Genomic DNA, 16,923 nt, shown 5'->3' with positions numbered 1-16,923 from the left:
CGCCCACACTAGAACAATTAAATGAATTTAGGAAATTCAAAGGATAATAAACAAAAATCAATTGCACTTTTAAATATTAACAGCATGCGATTTGATTTAAAATTGTGCAAAAATAAATTTAACCAAAAAATGTGCAAGGCCTATGCACTAAAGACTAGAGAACACGACTGAGAGAAATTAAAGAAGACTCGATGGCAGTTTCTTAAAAAGTTAAACACAGAGTCATCACATTACCCCAGTCATTTCCCTCCTAGGTAATTACCCAAGAGAAATGAAAACACGTGTTCACACAAAGACTCAGACAACAGCACATACGACAAGATATAGCAAATTAATTTACAGTGACAGAAAACAGGTCACGGGTTCCCTGTGGCAGGCAGGAAGAGGTGGTGGGCTGCAAAGAGGCATGGGGATACTTAAGGGGGTAAGAGAAATGTTCTTTTATCTTGATTCTGTAGATGGCTTCAGAGGTGTATAGAACTGTCAAAACCCATCAAATTGTGCACTTTATATAGATGCTGTTTATTGTATGTAAACTATTCTGCAATAAAGTTTTTGAGCAAAAAAATAAACAAAAGAATAAGTGAGTGAATGAACAAGGGTTTTAAAGCAAATAAGCATTATACACCTGTTGAAAAGGAAAGAATAAAATTTAAATGGTGAGGAAACTCTGTAAACAAGTTACACTTTTTAAAAAATCTCTAGTTTTGTTTCTTCTAATTTGTCTGTTTTAAGTCTTAAATCTGTCTTGAGCATAAGGGGATAAAACCTTAACAGGTTATACTATAAAAACCAGTCATAGAAACAAATCATTTAACTATGGCTATATAAGGAAAATGACCTCATATCTCATAGATTGTTTTTCGATCTGTAGAAATAATTCAGTTTTACTGCTGAAAGCAGTACCAGCTATCAGATGGAAAACAAGTCAATTTTATCGTCTGATTCATCTTGAACACATCACGTCTGCGTAGCCCACAGAATCACAAAATGTAAAGCTATTACAGCACTACAGTAGAAAAAGCGTCACTCCCTAACAGACTCAAGAGTATAGTCTACACTTGCCATCTCCCTGTCCAAAACAATGCTGGTGGAAACAGACTCCTCCTGAACAAGAATTGTCACAATAAGTAATTGCACTATGAAACTGAATGACTGCGTTTTTATTACCATTTTCATACAGAATTTTTACATACTTAAAATTCTGACCAGAAAGGTTAGATTAGAATCACCTGGGCCAATTTGGAAATGCTAAAAGATATGTATGGACACACACAAAAACACACACTTACACACTCTCTCTCTCAGTCACACACAGACATGTTTGTTAGTATATATATTTGTTTTTAAAAGGTAAAGATAACAGTAACATTAATAACAACAGATAGTACCTCTCTCTATCTAAATATAGAAACATATCGCAAATGTATAATACTGTCCTAGTTTTGCTTTACTGCCAAATAAACAAAGCAATTAATTCAGAGGGTGTCACTGATTCCTAAACTCATCATTCATGAACTTGATTATTAACGAAATTAATAATGAATAAATAAAACTGATATACCTAATTTCTTCAAAATTGATCACAATAAAAAATGCCTGCTTTGATACTATAATTGAAGTAAGTTATATAAGAACAAATGGATAATATAAGCCTTGTCTATTAATTCTTAAAACATAAACCATTTAAAAGCATTCCTGAAATCAGACAAAACAGTTAGACCACATCAGGAGAGCAACGAAAACAAAATGACCTGAATCGTGATGCAGGGAAACACGAACACCTCAGCTATCAAAAACTCACCAAGGCAGCAACATCACCCACCAAGCCTTAGCTAAAAGTAAGAAACCTGCCCAAAAGGGCTTGGAGCGGCAAAACATATTTGAAGAGATGATGTTTGAATTTAGGTACTGGGATTGAAGGTGAGTCTCTAAGTTCCTTCCTCAGATCCATCACCCCTTCCTGATACTTACTGATAAACCTGATTCATTGGCTTCTTATCGATGGCAAATAATGGAGAGCAATTGTGCTACTCTAGACAAGATCACTGATAGCAGTGAAACGGGAAAAGGGAAGAAAAACTAGAAAAAGCAGACAGAAAAAATTAAAAGTAATCAGGGAACATTCAGATATTTAAAAACACCCTTCTCTGGGTCAAAATGCCCAGAGGACATGATTTCTTAGAGCCCAACATGACAACGCACAAAATAATAATCCTAAGTCACTGAGACAATATTAAATCAGGTTATGGAGAGGTTCCAAAAGTTGAAAACTAGGAAATTAATTTTTTCAAAGGTTCTCACGAAAATGATTAAATTTAAAAAAAAAAAAAAAAAAAACAAGAACATCATGAGACATAAGTCCCCAATGATTCGGGTCCATCCACCAAGCCATCTAAGCAGTTATGGCTGGTGGGCAAGGCCTGCGCGTGCTCCATGGCTGTGCTCTGCTGTCCTCAGGCCTCAGGCTTGCTGCCTCCTCCAAGAACCAGACTGCCAACCCTGACACTGGATTAGCCCTCTGCCTGCACATTCCCATCTGCCCCCACCACAGTTCTTACTACTCTGCGTTACAACTGGCATGTGACCTTCTTGAGCAGAAGAAATAAACTCTTTCACTAGCATCCCAGAACCCAGCACAGTACTCAGCATATAGTAGGATTTCAGTAAATACGATTTTTTTAAACTTATTAAAAAAAACTTAAGCTATGCTCTATCTGCAAAGCATATTTTGATAATAACAACAGACACCCAAAATATGCCACAAGAGCATAAAGTAAGAAGTTCCTGTTGACTGCTAAGATTAGAAAGTCTTCACAGAATGGACAGAGTTCCAACCACACATTCAAGCTCAGGATGAATTTAACCAAATGGCTAAAAAAAGTACAATGGTCCCCCCCTTACCTGTGGTTTCACTTTCTGCAATTTCACTTACTTATAGTCAGCAGAGGTCTAAAAATATTCGATGGAAAATTCCAGAAATAAACAATACACAAATTTTAAATTTCTCGCCATTCTAGGTAGCGTGATGAAATCTTGTGCCATCTAGCTCCCTCTCACCGGGGCCGTGAATCATCCCTTTCTCCACCGGATCCACGATACCCGCCTGTCAGTCACTCAGTAGCCCTCTTGGTTATCAGAGCGCCTGTCAAGGTATCACAGTGCTGGTGTTCAAGTCACCCGTATTTTATTTAATAATTTCCCCAACGTGTAAGAGCAGTCGTGCTGGAAATCTGGATATGCCAAACAGAAGTTATTGCTGTTACTCTCTTACTTTGCCCAATTTCTAAGTTTATCACAGCAGTGTACATGTCGGAAAAAACGTATATGCAGGCTTCAGTACTATGCAGTTTCAAGCACCCACTGGGAGTCTTAGAACGTATCCCCCCCACATAAGGGGGGACTACTGTATTTCGGGAGACAGGGATACTATAAGCACAAGTAAAAGAAAACGAGAGCAACTGGGTAACACATAGGTTTTCAAAAATGGCAGCAGTGAAAGGTAAGGCTGGAAAGACAGGCAGGGCTGCAGAGGAGCCAAGAGGGGTTAACATAATGGAACTTAACAAAATGGAGGTTAACATTACGGAGCTTCACACAATGGCATGCTCCAAAGGTCACACGGACACTTAGTCCTCCAGAGTGACTCCCTCTCCGCAACGTCCAGCAGTTTCATTGCATGTAGAATACATTTTGCAAGTAAGAGACAAAAGAAAGACAACAACTTTGCTATATGATTCCTCATGTCAACACTGTTTTACCCTGGACCAAATCAGAGAGTTGATACCATAAAAAATACTTCAAAACACTACGTGATGTTACGAGGAAACTACTGGCAAAACTTACTTTCGGGTGGTGATTATTATCCAAACCACACGTGATAAAATACTACTCATCATAAGAAGTGGTACTCTTATAATACAACTGCTATGCAATTTTTTTAAATTCTTCAATTTTGAAATCAAGTTGAAAGTATTGTGTCAAAAGACAGTGAAACAACTATCATTAATCTTCAAAACTGACAAACAAAAAAGACATATAAACAAGTGCCAGGATAATAAAAATGGCAGTGTTCATTTTTTAGAAGAAAAAAATAAATTGTACTAAAATTATTAAGCTAACAAAGCAACAGAAAAATATGAGCAGAAAAATGACAGTTATCTGCAAAATTCATAAATGCGTCTTTTGTATAACCATAATGATCATATTTTATGCTGTCATTTTGCATTTAATTGCTCACCCTGGTACTTTTCTTCATAGAAGCCATCGATATCCCACAGAGCCAGATGCTGAATTGCAAAAACATACTGTGACCATGGACTTATAAGAAAGTTACTTTGCTGAGCTGTGGTGTATGACAAGTTAATTTTTGTAATTACACTTCTTCCAACAATATATGAAGCTACTGCCTATGATTAGCCTATATTATTCAAAAGAGGCAAGAAAGTATTCTCTATAAAATACTAATCAGATTTTTTAAAGACTTCAGCTGATGTGAGAAAGTTAACTTTTCAAAAAGCTTTTCTATAAGACGGCCAAAAGTAAAAATCACCACCTCAGCTGAAATATATAAGCAGATTAATATGTTAAGGCATGACTATGTTTTCTGAATGTTATTAATACATAACGCCAAGTTATTTCAAGCCTTTAGGAAACGTCACATGCTAACCTTGGTCTTTTGATCATTACTTTTAGTTCTGCTATATTATGCTAAACATAGTATTCAAAGGATAAATCCATTAACCGTCATTTAGAAAGAAATGGCTATTGCACAATAATCTATCCGCAGGGCGTAAATTGTTTTAAATTTAAAATATTTGCAATGACGGTCACTGTCACATACTCAATAGTAATAAAACAGTAGGACATCATACATTGCTAAAACACAGGCTATTCCCTATAATATAGTATCTTTGTGCACATACTACAAAATTTGGCAGCTATTATGTTTTGTTTTATTCATTAAAAGAGAGCAAATGACATTTCCCTTTTAATAAACTTCCCCCATGTTGAAGCCAAAAGAGTTATTTAAAGATTAATGTTAATTATCAGGACAAAACAACCTGAGCCAAGTTTTCCAAATGCCTAGGTCAAATCTGCTCACTGGAGGAGGATATTTAAAAAATAACTATGTAATATATTTTTTTTTAAAAACTCTATCACTTAGAGACTTAAAATTTAATAGAAGTTATGTTTTAATTACATAATACTAACAAAATGGATATGTTCACTGCATTATACAAAAGGAACGTAAGATACTAAAATGCTCTAGATAAATCTGAAGTTTTCCTCAGGATTTTAATAAATATATAATGACCGATTTTTTTAATGTGTAACGTCGTTCCCACGTCATTTCCTAATCTAAAGGGGTTTGTGTTTGTGAAGGTGTCAACTCAATGTATATTCAAGACTTAATAAAAAGTCCTAGAATTTTGAGAATCTTGGAAATCTTTTATTTCAAATCCCTCGTGTGTTTTTTTCCTAACTTGGACTGCAATTTGAGATATGCTATTTCACGGTTCCACGTCTGCTTAGAGATCACCAACTCAGACACTGATCGTACAACAGGAGAAACATAAAGCACACAGAGCTGAAACACAATCACCAATAAAGCAAATACCTGGCCTTTCGGGTCCTCTTTGTTCTGACCCCTGCTATTTAAAAGGGAATGATAAACTCTGCAGACGTCATCGGGCATATACTAAGAAGGAACATGCTCAAATCCCAGCTATTTGTATTTTTCTTTCCCCTGCCCAGCCTCGATCTTCCTCCCTGGTCTACTTCATTCATTCTGCGTGCTCTCCAGCCACCTCAAATGGTCCAGGGACTCATTGCCTTTATTTCCAGTCTCTACCTTACTTCTAATCTCAGCATCTCTTCCTGGATGACCTACAGATATCAAACACTCAATACAACCAAAAACAAATTCATCTTGCTCTCCTCTCCCAAACCTGCTTCCATGGAGCTAGTCTGCCAGCTCTCTACACAAAGATCAGTGCTCTAAACTATTCTTAGTTCCTCCCTCTCTCACCTCCTCCTTCACTGGCCCTTAATCCTGTCCTTTCCACATCAAAAATGTCTCTCCACTCTATCCTCTGTACTCTACTTCTACTGCCTTATGTGGAACGTCATCAACTCCAGCCTCTCGCGTGCCTCAGTGGCTCCAGGGAGAGAGCCTCCTCTAATGGGGCCTCCACAGAAAAGCCTCAGTTACTGAAGCGAGCTTCTCACACAGCCCCTGAGGACAGTATTCAGTGTCTGAATAGCTGTGCGAAAGGGAATGGTACCTATTAAGGAAAAGGGACAACACCAGAGGGTGGGAGATCTGACAGCTTTGACGGTTTCAACTTGACCATAGGAAAAAGTACCAAGTAAAGCACACAGCCTTCAATTCAAAGCCCTTGACAAACTAAACCTTGTCCTCTTTCGGCGCTTCTCCCTCTTTTAGGCCCTGCTAAGACCCACATTAGGCTGCTGACTGGTTCTCAACCAGGTGTGCCTTCCAACAAGCTGCCCTCTTTGCCCAAAAAGCCCTCTCCTCCTACATCCGCACAGAAAACTCCCATGGGTCTTCCACGTTGCTGTGATATTTTCTGTGACTTCTCCAGGCCAAGCTAATTACTCCGCCGTGCACCTCTGGCACTGACAAATGTTCTGTTACAGCCAGTATCTTGGGACTGACTGCTGGGGTTACTGAAGATTACAAGGACAAGAAGTGGGATGGTTTACTTTTTGTGCCTAGCACAAAGACTTTTCAAAAACTTCATTAATTTTAAATGAAGTGAATTTGTTGGAACATAAAGCATTTTGGGAATTTAAATAAACGGAAAATAATCATTTTCTTTAAACTTAAAATGTTTGACAAGAAATGAAAAAGGTAACAAATTAGTTCTGGAAAAATGCAAACTAATTCCTATACTCCCATTCTGAATCAATCTTACAAATGGGACTAAAAAGAAGGAAGGAAGCGCCTGTCTGGTTTTTCAAGTAAGAGAAGGCAAAACCAATATGGCAGCAAGGTAAGGTTCTGCCTGCTCCACAGAACCCATGGTACAGAATCCATGTTTCCGACCTCTTGTTGTGCAGAACTCTCACGTTGCATGTATTAAGGCTGGATTTAAAGACTGTAGAGTAGTCTTAATAATCTGTGCAGAGACAGCATTTTATAGTTTCTAAGCCACGCTCACACACATTATCTCATCAACTACTCAAAGACACATCATTTCTCCACTTGGAGAGGAAGAAACTAAGGCCATTTTCCTACAACTAATACATAGAGGCTGGAATATGAACCCCCAAGAATTCTAACACTAACTACATTGCCTCCCTAACAACCACATTTTAAAGATGTCCAATACAGGCCTCAGAACACTAACCCAGGACACATACATGATGCATGCCAGGGCCAAACCACTCACCTAGCGTTCTTCTGAAGTTCACAATAAAAAACAGAATGAATGAACATTAATAAAATGGTTCACTTTTGGAGCCGTCCCAGTGGTGTAATGGTTAGTTCATACACTCTGCTCCAGCAGCCAGGGGTTCGCAGGTTCCAATCCTGGGCACGGATCTAGCACCACTTGTCAAGCCACACTTTCGCAGTATCCTACATAAAATAGAGGAAGATGGGCTCAGACGTTAGGTCAGTTGACAATCCCAAAGTTATTAAGTGTACAAGCAAAAAGAGGAAGATTGGCAACAGACATTAGCTCAGGGCCAATCAACCTTACCAAAAAAAATATTTCACTTTGAAATAGACCTTAACGAATAACTTTGCTTTAAATTATAACACTACATATTATTACATTTTACACGTTACTACATATTCCATAGACTATGTAACATAACATAGTCACAGATTCTAGCAACTAGGACGTGGAATCTTTTGTATTGGGAGGGATAGGGCTAAGGAGGAGTTGCATTATTCTGCCAACCAAAATAAGCAAGATTACAATTGGATACTAATTAAAATCCAAATTTAATTTTGAAGTTTTGTGCCCCCTCTCCATGAAATGGGTCCATGAGGAATGGACAGAAACAACTCATATCCACTTGTCTAATTCTGACAGGACATCAGATAAAATAACAAGAGTGCTACTTTAAAAGACTCTGCCCAATTACCCAGTAAAATGAAGGATTTATCACATTCATTGAACTTGGAACTATTCCTTCTTATACAACTAAGTTTGACTGCTCTGACTTTTATTTTCAGAGACTGTTTTTCCCTTCTCCACTCAGGTTCACTACATTGATTTAAAATGCAGAGGGCAAAACTCAAAGACAATGACTAACTCATTTTGATTGTCAACTTGTAAGCTAGTGAACATTAGTAAACATATTAGATACTAAAAATACAGTAGTAAAACTTATAGCTCTTTACCACTTAAAAAGCATTCTTATTATCTCATTTGACGCTAGCATCACTGTGAGGTATAGTTACAGAAATATTACTCAAATTTTTCAATAACACTCAGAGAAGAGAGGTGATGTTGACAATCCCAAAGTTATTAAGTGTACAGCTGCCTCGGCCCATGAGGACAGTATTCACACTGTCTGAATAGCTGTGGGAAAAAGAATAGTACCTATTAAGGATAGAGGGGGAAAACCTAAATTCAGTAAAAACATTATAACATTTCCCCAAACTACACTATTCAATTATTTTAGATATGATCATTAGAAAAAAAAATGAAGAAAATGTATAATTACACATTTCTACTCAGTAAGAGAAATCTGAATTAATTAGAATTTTAAATTGAAAATATTAAAACAAAAATCAATACTCCTACACTAGAAAAAATGAAAATTAGAAATCTCATACCACACTGGAAAAGTTTATACCATTTCTTCAATTTCATTTTTCTATTAATGTGTGTAAACTCTGTAGAACTAGCCAAAGTAATTAAATAAAATAGACATAATATCCAAAAATCATGAAAGTTTATACATTTTGGTAAACTTTTAAAAGTTAAAATTTATCTTTCCTAATTGAAAACTGGGTTAAAAATCTATCACAAATATACAAGTACAAAATTGCAGTGAAAGTTCCATCTTTGGTATATTCACATGAACAAACAAAATAATTATCACCTCTTTGAACGGAAGTTATAGACTTTTTCAGGTCAAAATTCTGTTAAAATATAACTATTTGAAGTGTTCAAAAATTTGCATTAATGTTAATATGGCAACATTTTAATGTGGACAATAACAGAAAAACGTCATTCCCTCCACAGAATTCTGCCTCTAGAAGTACATTTAACAAAGTTGGAGGAAACAGGATGCTTGTTGATAGTGACAGGCTTATTTCAAAACCCAATTATATCTGTTCATTCCCTTTTGCTAATTAAAGCAAAAGGCATCAAAATCTCTCCTAACGATGTTCTAATCAATACGTGTTAGTGACCTTCCCCAGGCAGTGCTGCATCTGGACTAACGCTTCACCGCAAACCAGGTGCATACTGTAACTAGTTCCACCGGCACGGACTGTAAAGTCCCGACACAATCACCATTCGGGCTATGATTACCTAGAAAATAATCCTACATATGTGTCCACAGATGCCAACCCTGCCAAGATGTCCTAGTCCAGAACCCCCCAACCCAATAAACAGGCTATTCAAAACTCAACGCAACCGCAGGGGTCAGCAGCTCCTGGCACCCACCTCCCCCCGACTAAGCTCCAGAAAGCGGGCACACACTCAGGCCGTGCTCGCCCACTAGGAAGAGGTGGGTATCTCCAGGGACGATCCCGCTGCTGCCAGCAGCGACGTGCGGCAGCCTGGGGTCTCCCGCTAGTTGCTGAGAGCAGCTGGACCCTGAGTGGCCAGGACCGTCCACTTCCAGGCGTGGTGCTCTCGGGCACCAGCATCCTCAACCGAAGGAGGCGAGGGTGGCAGCAGCGCATCGGTGCGCTGGGGAAAACAGGGAGTGGGCGGGCAGCCACGGACACCACCGCCCGGACTAGAAACCCCCCCCCACCGGGCAGCTCCCCGCCTGGGCGCCCGCGTTCCAGTCGGAGAAGCCAGGCGGTCGGAAGCGCCCCGACTGCGTGCAGGGCTGCGTGGGGCGCCCGGGGCGCCGCTTCCGCGCCGAGAGCCCGGGCCCGCGGGGAAACGGAGGCCCGCCGGGTCCCCGGGAGCCCGGCTCGCGGAGCGAGCAGGTGACGGCGGGGGCAGGGCGGCTGCGACGCCGCGCGGGCGGCGGGCGGGTGTCGGGCGAGTCTGGGCGGCGTCGGGAGGGACCGGCGAGCGGGGGAGGGGCTGAGGCGGGGGGAGGAGGGAGGAGGAAGAGCGAAGGGCCCTGGCGGGACTCCCGGCGCCCAGCTGCCCGGCCCGAGCCCTCAAGCCACCGCCCCCAGGCCCCGCGCAGACGCTGGACGGTCCCCGCCTCCAAACCTCCCCCCCCCGGCCCGGTCAGAGAATAACTTACCCGTTTGCCGACGCAATCGCTCCTGCTGGCCCCTCTGACGGACTCCTCCGGCTCGTCGTCTTCCGGTGATGAAACCGGAAGTCCCACCCCTCCCCAAGAGGAAAACGGAAAGCCGAAGGAGTCAATCTAAGGAAGGGGAGACGCGCGTCAGGCTGAGAGCCTGGCGGCGTCTGACCGGGAAGGCCACCTGGCACTTCCAGCGGCTCCCCGAGCGGGTAACCCCCGGGCGATCCCGCCTCCTCCCTCTCCATCCCTCCTCACTCCACCCCTTCGCTCGCCCGCCCGCGGTAAAGAACCCCGAGGGCGGTGCGGGAGAAACGGACGCGCCCGGGCCGGGCGGGAGCCGGAGGCCTGCGGGCCGGGCGGCCGGCCTCCGCCTCCACCGGCCCAAGCGATGCCCGGCGCCTCTGAGGCCTCCTCTAACGGAGCGAGGTTTTCCTGCTGTGCCAGGCGCGTGCGCACCTCCGGGTTAGGAGAACAGCCTCTGGATGCTCCTAGCAGGGGTCCTCAGAGTCGCAGACCCTAGGAAGCCACGAGCCGAATTCGGATTCTAACGGGTTCTAATGAAAAATGCAGGAGGATCGGGGTCCAGTTCTCAGAAGAGGGGGCTGGGCTGCGCTGGGCTGGGCTGGTGTCTGGCTAACACAGAGGCTGAGGGAGGGATGCGCTGGAATGAACATGTGGAGCGAGAAGAAGCCCAGACCAGGTTCTTTGTGTGTCTGTGGCCGACTGCCTTCCTCCAGCTGCAAGTGCAGAGAACGTGTGTCACCACAGGGCTCTTGCACTGTCCAGCACACACTCACGCAAGGTTTATTTTTATGAATACAACGTAAAACCAAGAACATTCCCAGTCCTCGTTATCTTCCATAAGAGCATCTACCAAATCTAACTGACAGTCCAAACCTGGACAGTCCCAAACCTGACATGTTGCCCTCCTTCAATACGATGACGTCCCCTCCTGATCATGTCACTATATACTCCCAATAAGTATACTGGGTGGTCATCTTTATCCATGTGCATATGCTTCTTTGGTAAAATTTTTTAAAGCAAATACTTAAATTTCTCTATCCCCAACCTCTTTGTCTTCTTATTACTAGTTAATTGGTCTTCTGGCTAATCACTGGGCGGATTTCTGTCATCCCTCTGAATGTAATCTATCCGGAAAATACTTCCTATCTGGCTCCCAAACCACAGCAAGACCCAGGTAGCCACATGGCTTGGGTTTGGGTAGAAAACGTGGACCCATCAATGAGAGCTGGGGAGACCCATCATGACCCGGGGAGGCAGAAAACCACGGCTCTGGACTCAGGCATCCCAGGGTTGGAATCTCCTAGATTCAATGACCTCATTCGTCCTCCTCCTCTCCTCACCTGGTGGCAGCTGAATAATTGACCAAGACACTGCAGGTCTCAGAGATTCAGCAGGAATGCAGATCAGCAAATACATCTTCTTATTTAGTGACTTGGTAAAACTGATGTTCCCTTGCTCAGAAATGGTTATATTTTACAACCAACTTTTGTTAATTGACTACTATGAACACCCTTGTTAAAATATAAATTGGCGTCAGAAACCTCGTGTACAGTTAGTCCTTGGGACCTCTGCCAAATACATCAGGTAGGTCCACGGAATCCGAAAACCTCACAAGATTCAACCAAATCTGGCGAGCATGGACTGTGCTTAAATAGTGACGAGTACCAAACACCTGCGAATATTTAACCAAGAGGACTTGATGTTGTCCAGCACCAGAGAAGAAGTGGCTCCTTATGGATGCCTCAGCGAGGCTGATGCCACAGGTGGGTCCCGTTTCTGTGACAAGAGGCAGGGTAAGCTGGCCCCATGATCCAGCCGTTTTAGACATGACGCAGCAAGCTTTAAAACTGACATTTCAAGCACCCACAAAGAGATGGAATGTGTGGCACTTTGTTTTTATTTGGAATCATAAGAGAAACATTTTTAATAAACCCTTAACTTCTTCTCCATTAATGCTATTTAAATAGTGAATTCATAAAGACTGAAGTGATTTGTTTACTTATACTTAGCTGTAGAAAACTTACGTGCTTTTGTTTATTTGTTTACACCATCAAATCCAATCAAGCCAAACAAGATGGTCGACTGAAATGACTGATGAATGCAACCTGAGCTGACAGCTTCAAATTTGGGATGTGTTACTGATGTCAGGTTGATCAGTTCTCTGTCTAAAATTGATGCTATTTAAAGCTTTGAACAATTTAGATGTAGTCACTGAGTAAAATCCCAACGGGGTGAGAGAATTCCATCAGGGCTGATTCTGCTGTGGTGAATTTCCACGTGCGCAGGTGTCAGAGGGAGAGTGGCCTCTCCCGATGGGGTAGTGAGACAGAACAGGATGCAGGAGGGGCGGTGGGCTGGCGTCACTCACAGCAAAGGTAAAGAGGCTTAGAATAAAGATAGACGCATCTTCTCACAAGGAATCCCAAATGGCATAAGAGTGTGAATATTGGTCATTTCTGTTTCAAAACTTTTCAAGAAAGGAAAAAGTGAAGGGGAGGCAAGAAGTGAATATGTATCACGCTTCAATAACTCATCTGAAAATGAACCCCCAGGGAAATCATGGTAGTCGGTGGGGTAGACCAATGTTTTTATTAACAATATAAAAGGAATGTGTGGTGAAAGCAACGGTGACATAAGTACTGACAGTCAGTGGATGAATGATTATGTGTCCTGAGCACCTCAGGACACAGCAAACTAGAGCAATTCCACCAATCAAATGGCAAGAGAAGTCTAATCGAAGAACCCTCCTTGTGCTGGAAGGGCAGAATGAGTCCAGTCCGGGGACTACTGGGGCCAGACTTGGGGAAATCAAGTTGTTGAAGGTAGCTGTGACTTTAGAGAGGTGTGCAACAGAGACATTAAGCCATTTCCAGTGTCTCTACCTTTAAAATAGTTTATTACTGGTCCAAATGTCCAAAGACGTATTAAAGAGGGAAAATATTGTTTACTGGACAGAAATTCTCTGGATATTTAGATTCTATTCCTGTCCAGGGATGTGAGAGAGGGGATATGTCAGCAGCTCAGATGTAAGCTGGAAGGTTCCCGTCGTTGTTAATGCAGCTTAGCCGTCTCTAGGAAAAAGGCAGCAAATAATTGGGATCCTTCTATGTAGTTCCACCTAACAAAAGAAGAAATAAAGAGAAACTGTTATTTCCATTCAAATAATGGAGGAAAAGTAGTGTACAATTTAAACAGGAAGATTTGATGACATAAATTCAATCTAAAATATGCAGCATGTCGGAAGGTTACTGATGTGGACACCCTGTGGTTTGCACACTGAGAGATCAGCCCCCTCAAGAACCTGCTCACTGTTGATTTTCTCCTTCTGCGCGTGCTCTCCATCGTCCACAGTGCCCAGCGGGAGCATCATCACACTCTTTTGGATAACATCCTGGAATATATTGGCAATTGGTGTGGTTGATCCATCCCGGATCATATCTGGTTCTGTTCCAAACACTGAAACACAGGAAAAGAAGGCATTGAATAAATTAATGAGAAGACTACCCCCAGTGATCTCCGCAAATGTCGTGTTCACTTTATCTTTCTTTCTTTTTTTTTTTTTTTCCCACCATGAAATTTGGTGGCTGGGATAAGTAAGCGTCCTGATATCATGCAATTTATATTCTAAAATAGTCAATAGAGTCAAGAAGAAAACTGTGGTTGCCTTATTTACTATTATCTACTTTCAAAAAATATTTTTAAATAATATTTTAAAGTAACGTTAGACTTACAGAAAAGTTGCAAAAGTAGTACAGAGAGAGTTCTCATATATTCCTTACTCTGCTTTCCCTAATGTTAACATCTTACATAACTATTGTACAATTATCAAGAATAGGAAATTAACATTGGATAATATTATTAACTAGACTCAGCCTTTATTTGAATTTCACTCTTTCCCTTCTGCTGTACCAGGATCCAATGCAGAATCCCACACGGCATTTTGTCATTGCTCCTTAGTCTCCTCTTGTCTGTGACTGTTTCTCAGTCTTCCCTTGTCTTTCATGACCTTGACCCTGCTGAAGAGTACTGATCAGTTGTTTTGTAAAATGTCCCTCAGTTTGGGTTTATCTGACGTTTTTTCACGATTGGAAGAGGTCATGTGTTTTTGGCCAGAGTACCACAGAAGATGTACCTACCTACTTTTATGGTTGCTTCACGAATTAAGTATTAGAAACACTAATATTAAATATTAGGAACACATTTCTTTGGTGTTTTGTGTTTCTTTTGTAACCAACATATGAATAAATCGCTGTACTCAACTTTCACCTGAATGTTGCAGTGTTTGTACTCAACTTTCAAGGTATCCCAGGAAACAGTTTTAATGGATATCCTGGGGTCTAGAAAGAGATGAGTTGAAACCTTCTAGGCTATAGGGAAAGTTGCCAGAGATGGAGTGGGAATGAAAAATAAATGAAGACACAAAAGAGAACATGCCGTGTCTTCTGGATCCACAGAGCAAGGCGTGAATGTGAATAAAGATGATGTACACTCGTGCATTGCTTAACGACAGGATACATTCTGAGACATTCATCGTTAGGTGATTTAATTGTTAGATGGTTTAATTGTTGTGTACTCACACAAACCTAGGTGGTATAGCCTACCACACGCCTAGGTGATATGGTGCTAATCTTATGGGACCACTGTCATACATGCAGTCCGTTGTTGACGAAAAACTCATTATGTGGCAGACGACTGTCCTTTGTTGGCAGGACTGGTTTAGCACACAGACAGACAAAAAGGTGCCTTATGCATTCCTGCATTTTCCTGTATTTCATGTCTTTACTGTTGAATTTGACATTTCAATCACACATCTCTCTTCAGCTGGCATTCCATTTAACTTCCTAACTCTTCTTCCTCTTTTCTTCACCCCCAAATTTTACTGGTAAAATACTGCTACAACTGAGGGCAGTGGGGATGATTGTGTAGAGAAGTATGGCTCTCGGTGTTGGACTTGTCCTCTAATTTTTGACGTCTGTGTCCCTTGTACTCATAGATGCAGAGAGTTAGTGCTCCAAGGAGGTCTGGAGGCCATTAAACCCAGAGCTCTGTGACCGGGAAGAGCAAGTCCCCACAGGGCAGCCCGGTGCCAGCTTGCTCGCTCCACTACAGTTTAGCTTCTTCATTTTTAACCCCAGAGGACTTCCTTTACTTTCGTGCAAGTTCAGCTGTGCTTTTAAAAGTTTTTATGTATCGGCCAATATTTCCATGAGTTTTGCAGAAGGAGGGTTGGGAGGTTTCCAAGTCCATCATTTTCCCCCAAATTCAGGTCTCCAGAACGTGAGTTTGAACCCTGGCTTCGCTACTTCTAGCTGAGTGCCCTCCAGCAAATTATTTAATCTCTTCTCGCCTTAATCTGCACCCCGGGGAGGGCTGTTGGGAGGATTCATGAGACAGTGTGTGTAAAGAGCCCTGAACCACACCGTTTACCGTCAGTAATGCAGCCCATATAAAAGGAGAGTCCACAGTGAAGTTTTAAAAGTGTCTGCTTTATCTACAGCCCCACCGGGTACCACCCCTTGTTCCCAGTGTAAACCAGCAATCAAAATAGCATAAGTCTAACCTGTTTTGATGGCTCTTTTTGCTGCAAGATACTGATTATCTTTAATATTTGCGATCCATGGGTGTAGTCCTAGTGCCATAGAAACAACCATCTGGTTGGAACGATTTCTTTGGGAAAATATATATTCAAGATGCTGCTTTACCTAAAGGTAACATTTTCAGTTGTAAGAGAAAATTTTGAGTAGCTCTCATAGCCTTGTATCAAGAAACTGATTGGAATCCCAAGCTGACGCATTCAAGCGTTCTGATTTTCCCTCAGCTCTTCCAGAGGGAGGACGCGGAGTGAGCCGGGTCTCCAGGACGGAGAGCTGCGCCCAGTGTGAGGAATGCTTGCTCTCACTCCCACCCCTCCCGAGACCCCCCAATCCCCCCTCCCGTCCCCACCCCTCCCCGACCACAGTGTCTCACTGTTAATGTCGGCTTATTATGAATTTGGGTAATTATGAAACCTTGAATGATATTGTGGGTAATACAAATATGATGAATGTTTGAGGTAATTATGAAACACAACACAAGTAGAACTTCTCAATTTGAATATCCCTCTTTTTGGACTTATCAGTATCTTAAGGAATATTTTGGGAACATTACACACTTGGAAATTTCCAAAAAGTGGGAGCAATTTCACGCTAAGCTGTGAAGGAGGCTCATTGACAGCATCTTTCTCTCTCCCCTGGGCTCCATTCCGGTTGCCATTATGGAAATCCACCAGAGAAAAACTCCATACTCTGAAATATTCATCCCTTCGACAAACATTTAAGGCACACCTGTCACGTGGCAGGAACTGTTCTAGGTGCTGGGACATAGCTGTGAGCAAGACGAAGACCGTCCTGCGCTCATGTAAAGTGTGTGCTGTGAGGAGGAGGAACAGTCCATCCAGAAAGGGAAGGAGGGAGGAAGATGGAAACAAAAAGA

At 41.9% G+C, this 16,923-nt stretch overlaps 1 protein-coding gene across 4 annotated transcripts in view; it reads right to left on the bottom strand.

Moving 5' to 3' along the window:
- Positions 1 to 10,493, bottom strand: part of LOC138922299 (proline-rich protein HaeIII subfamily 1-like) — a 63,917-nt gene extending 53,424 nt beyond the window's left edge. For 3 of the 4 annotated variants that reach the window (XR_011435368.1, XR_011435366.1, XM_070259046.1), the window contains exons 1-2: positions 10,423 to 10,493; positions 7,419 to 7,606 (exon numbers count right to left, since the gene is read on the bottom strand). Coding sequence is in view for 1 of the 4 variants with exons in the window: in XM_070259046.1 (XP_070115147.1) it covers positions 7,419 to 7,465 (47 nt within the window). In the remaining 3 variants the exon portion in view is untranslated. Of the gene's footprint in view, positions 1 to 7,418; positions 8,917 to 10,422 lie in introns of those variants that run through there. The other variant, XR_011435367.1, reaches the window with a different exon arrangement.
- Positions 10,494 to 16,923: the final 6,430 nt, after the last annotated feature.

The sequence above is a fragment of the Equus caballus genome, unplaced genomic scaffold, assembly GCF_041296265.1.
Source record: "Equus caballus isolate H_3958 breed thoroughbred unplaced genomic scaffold, TB-T2T haplotype2-0000701, whole genome shotgun sequence".
NCBI classification, from domain to species: domain Eukaryota; kingdom Metazoa; phylum Chordata; class Mammalia; order Perissodactyla; family Equidae; genus Equus; species Equus caballus.
This window is presented reverse-complemented; position numbering and strand designations above follow the sequence as displayed.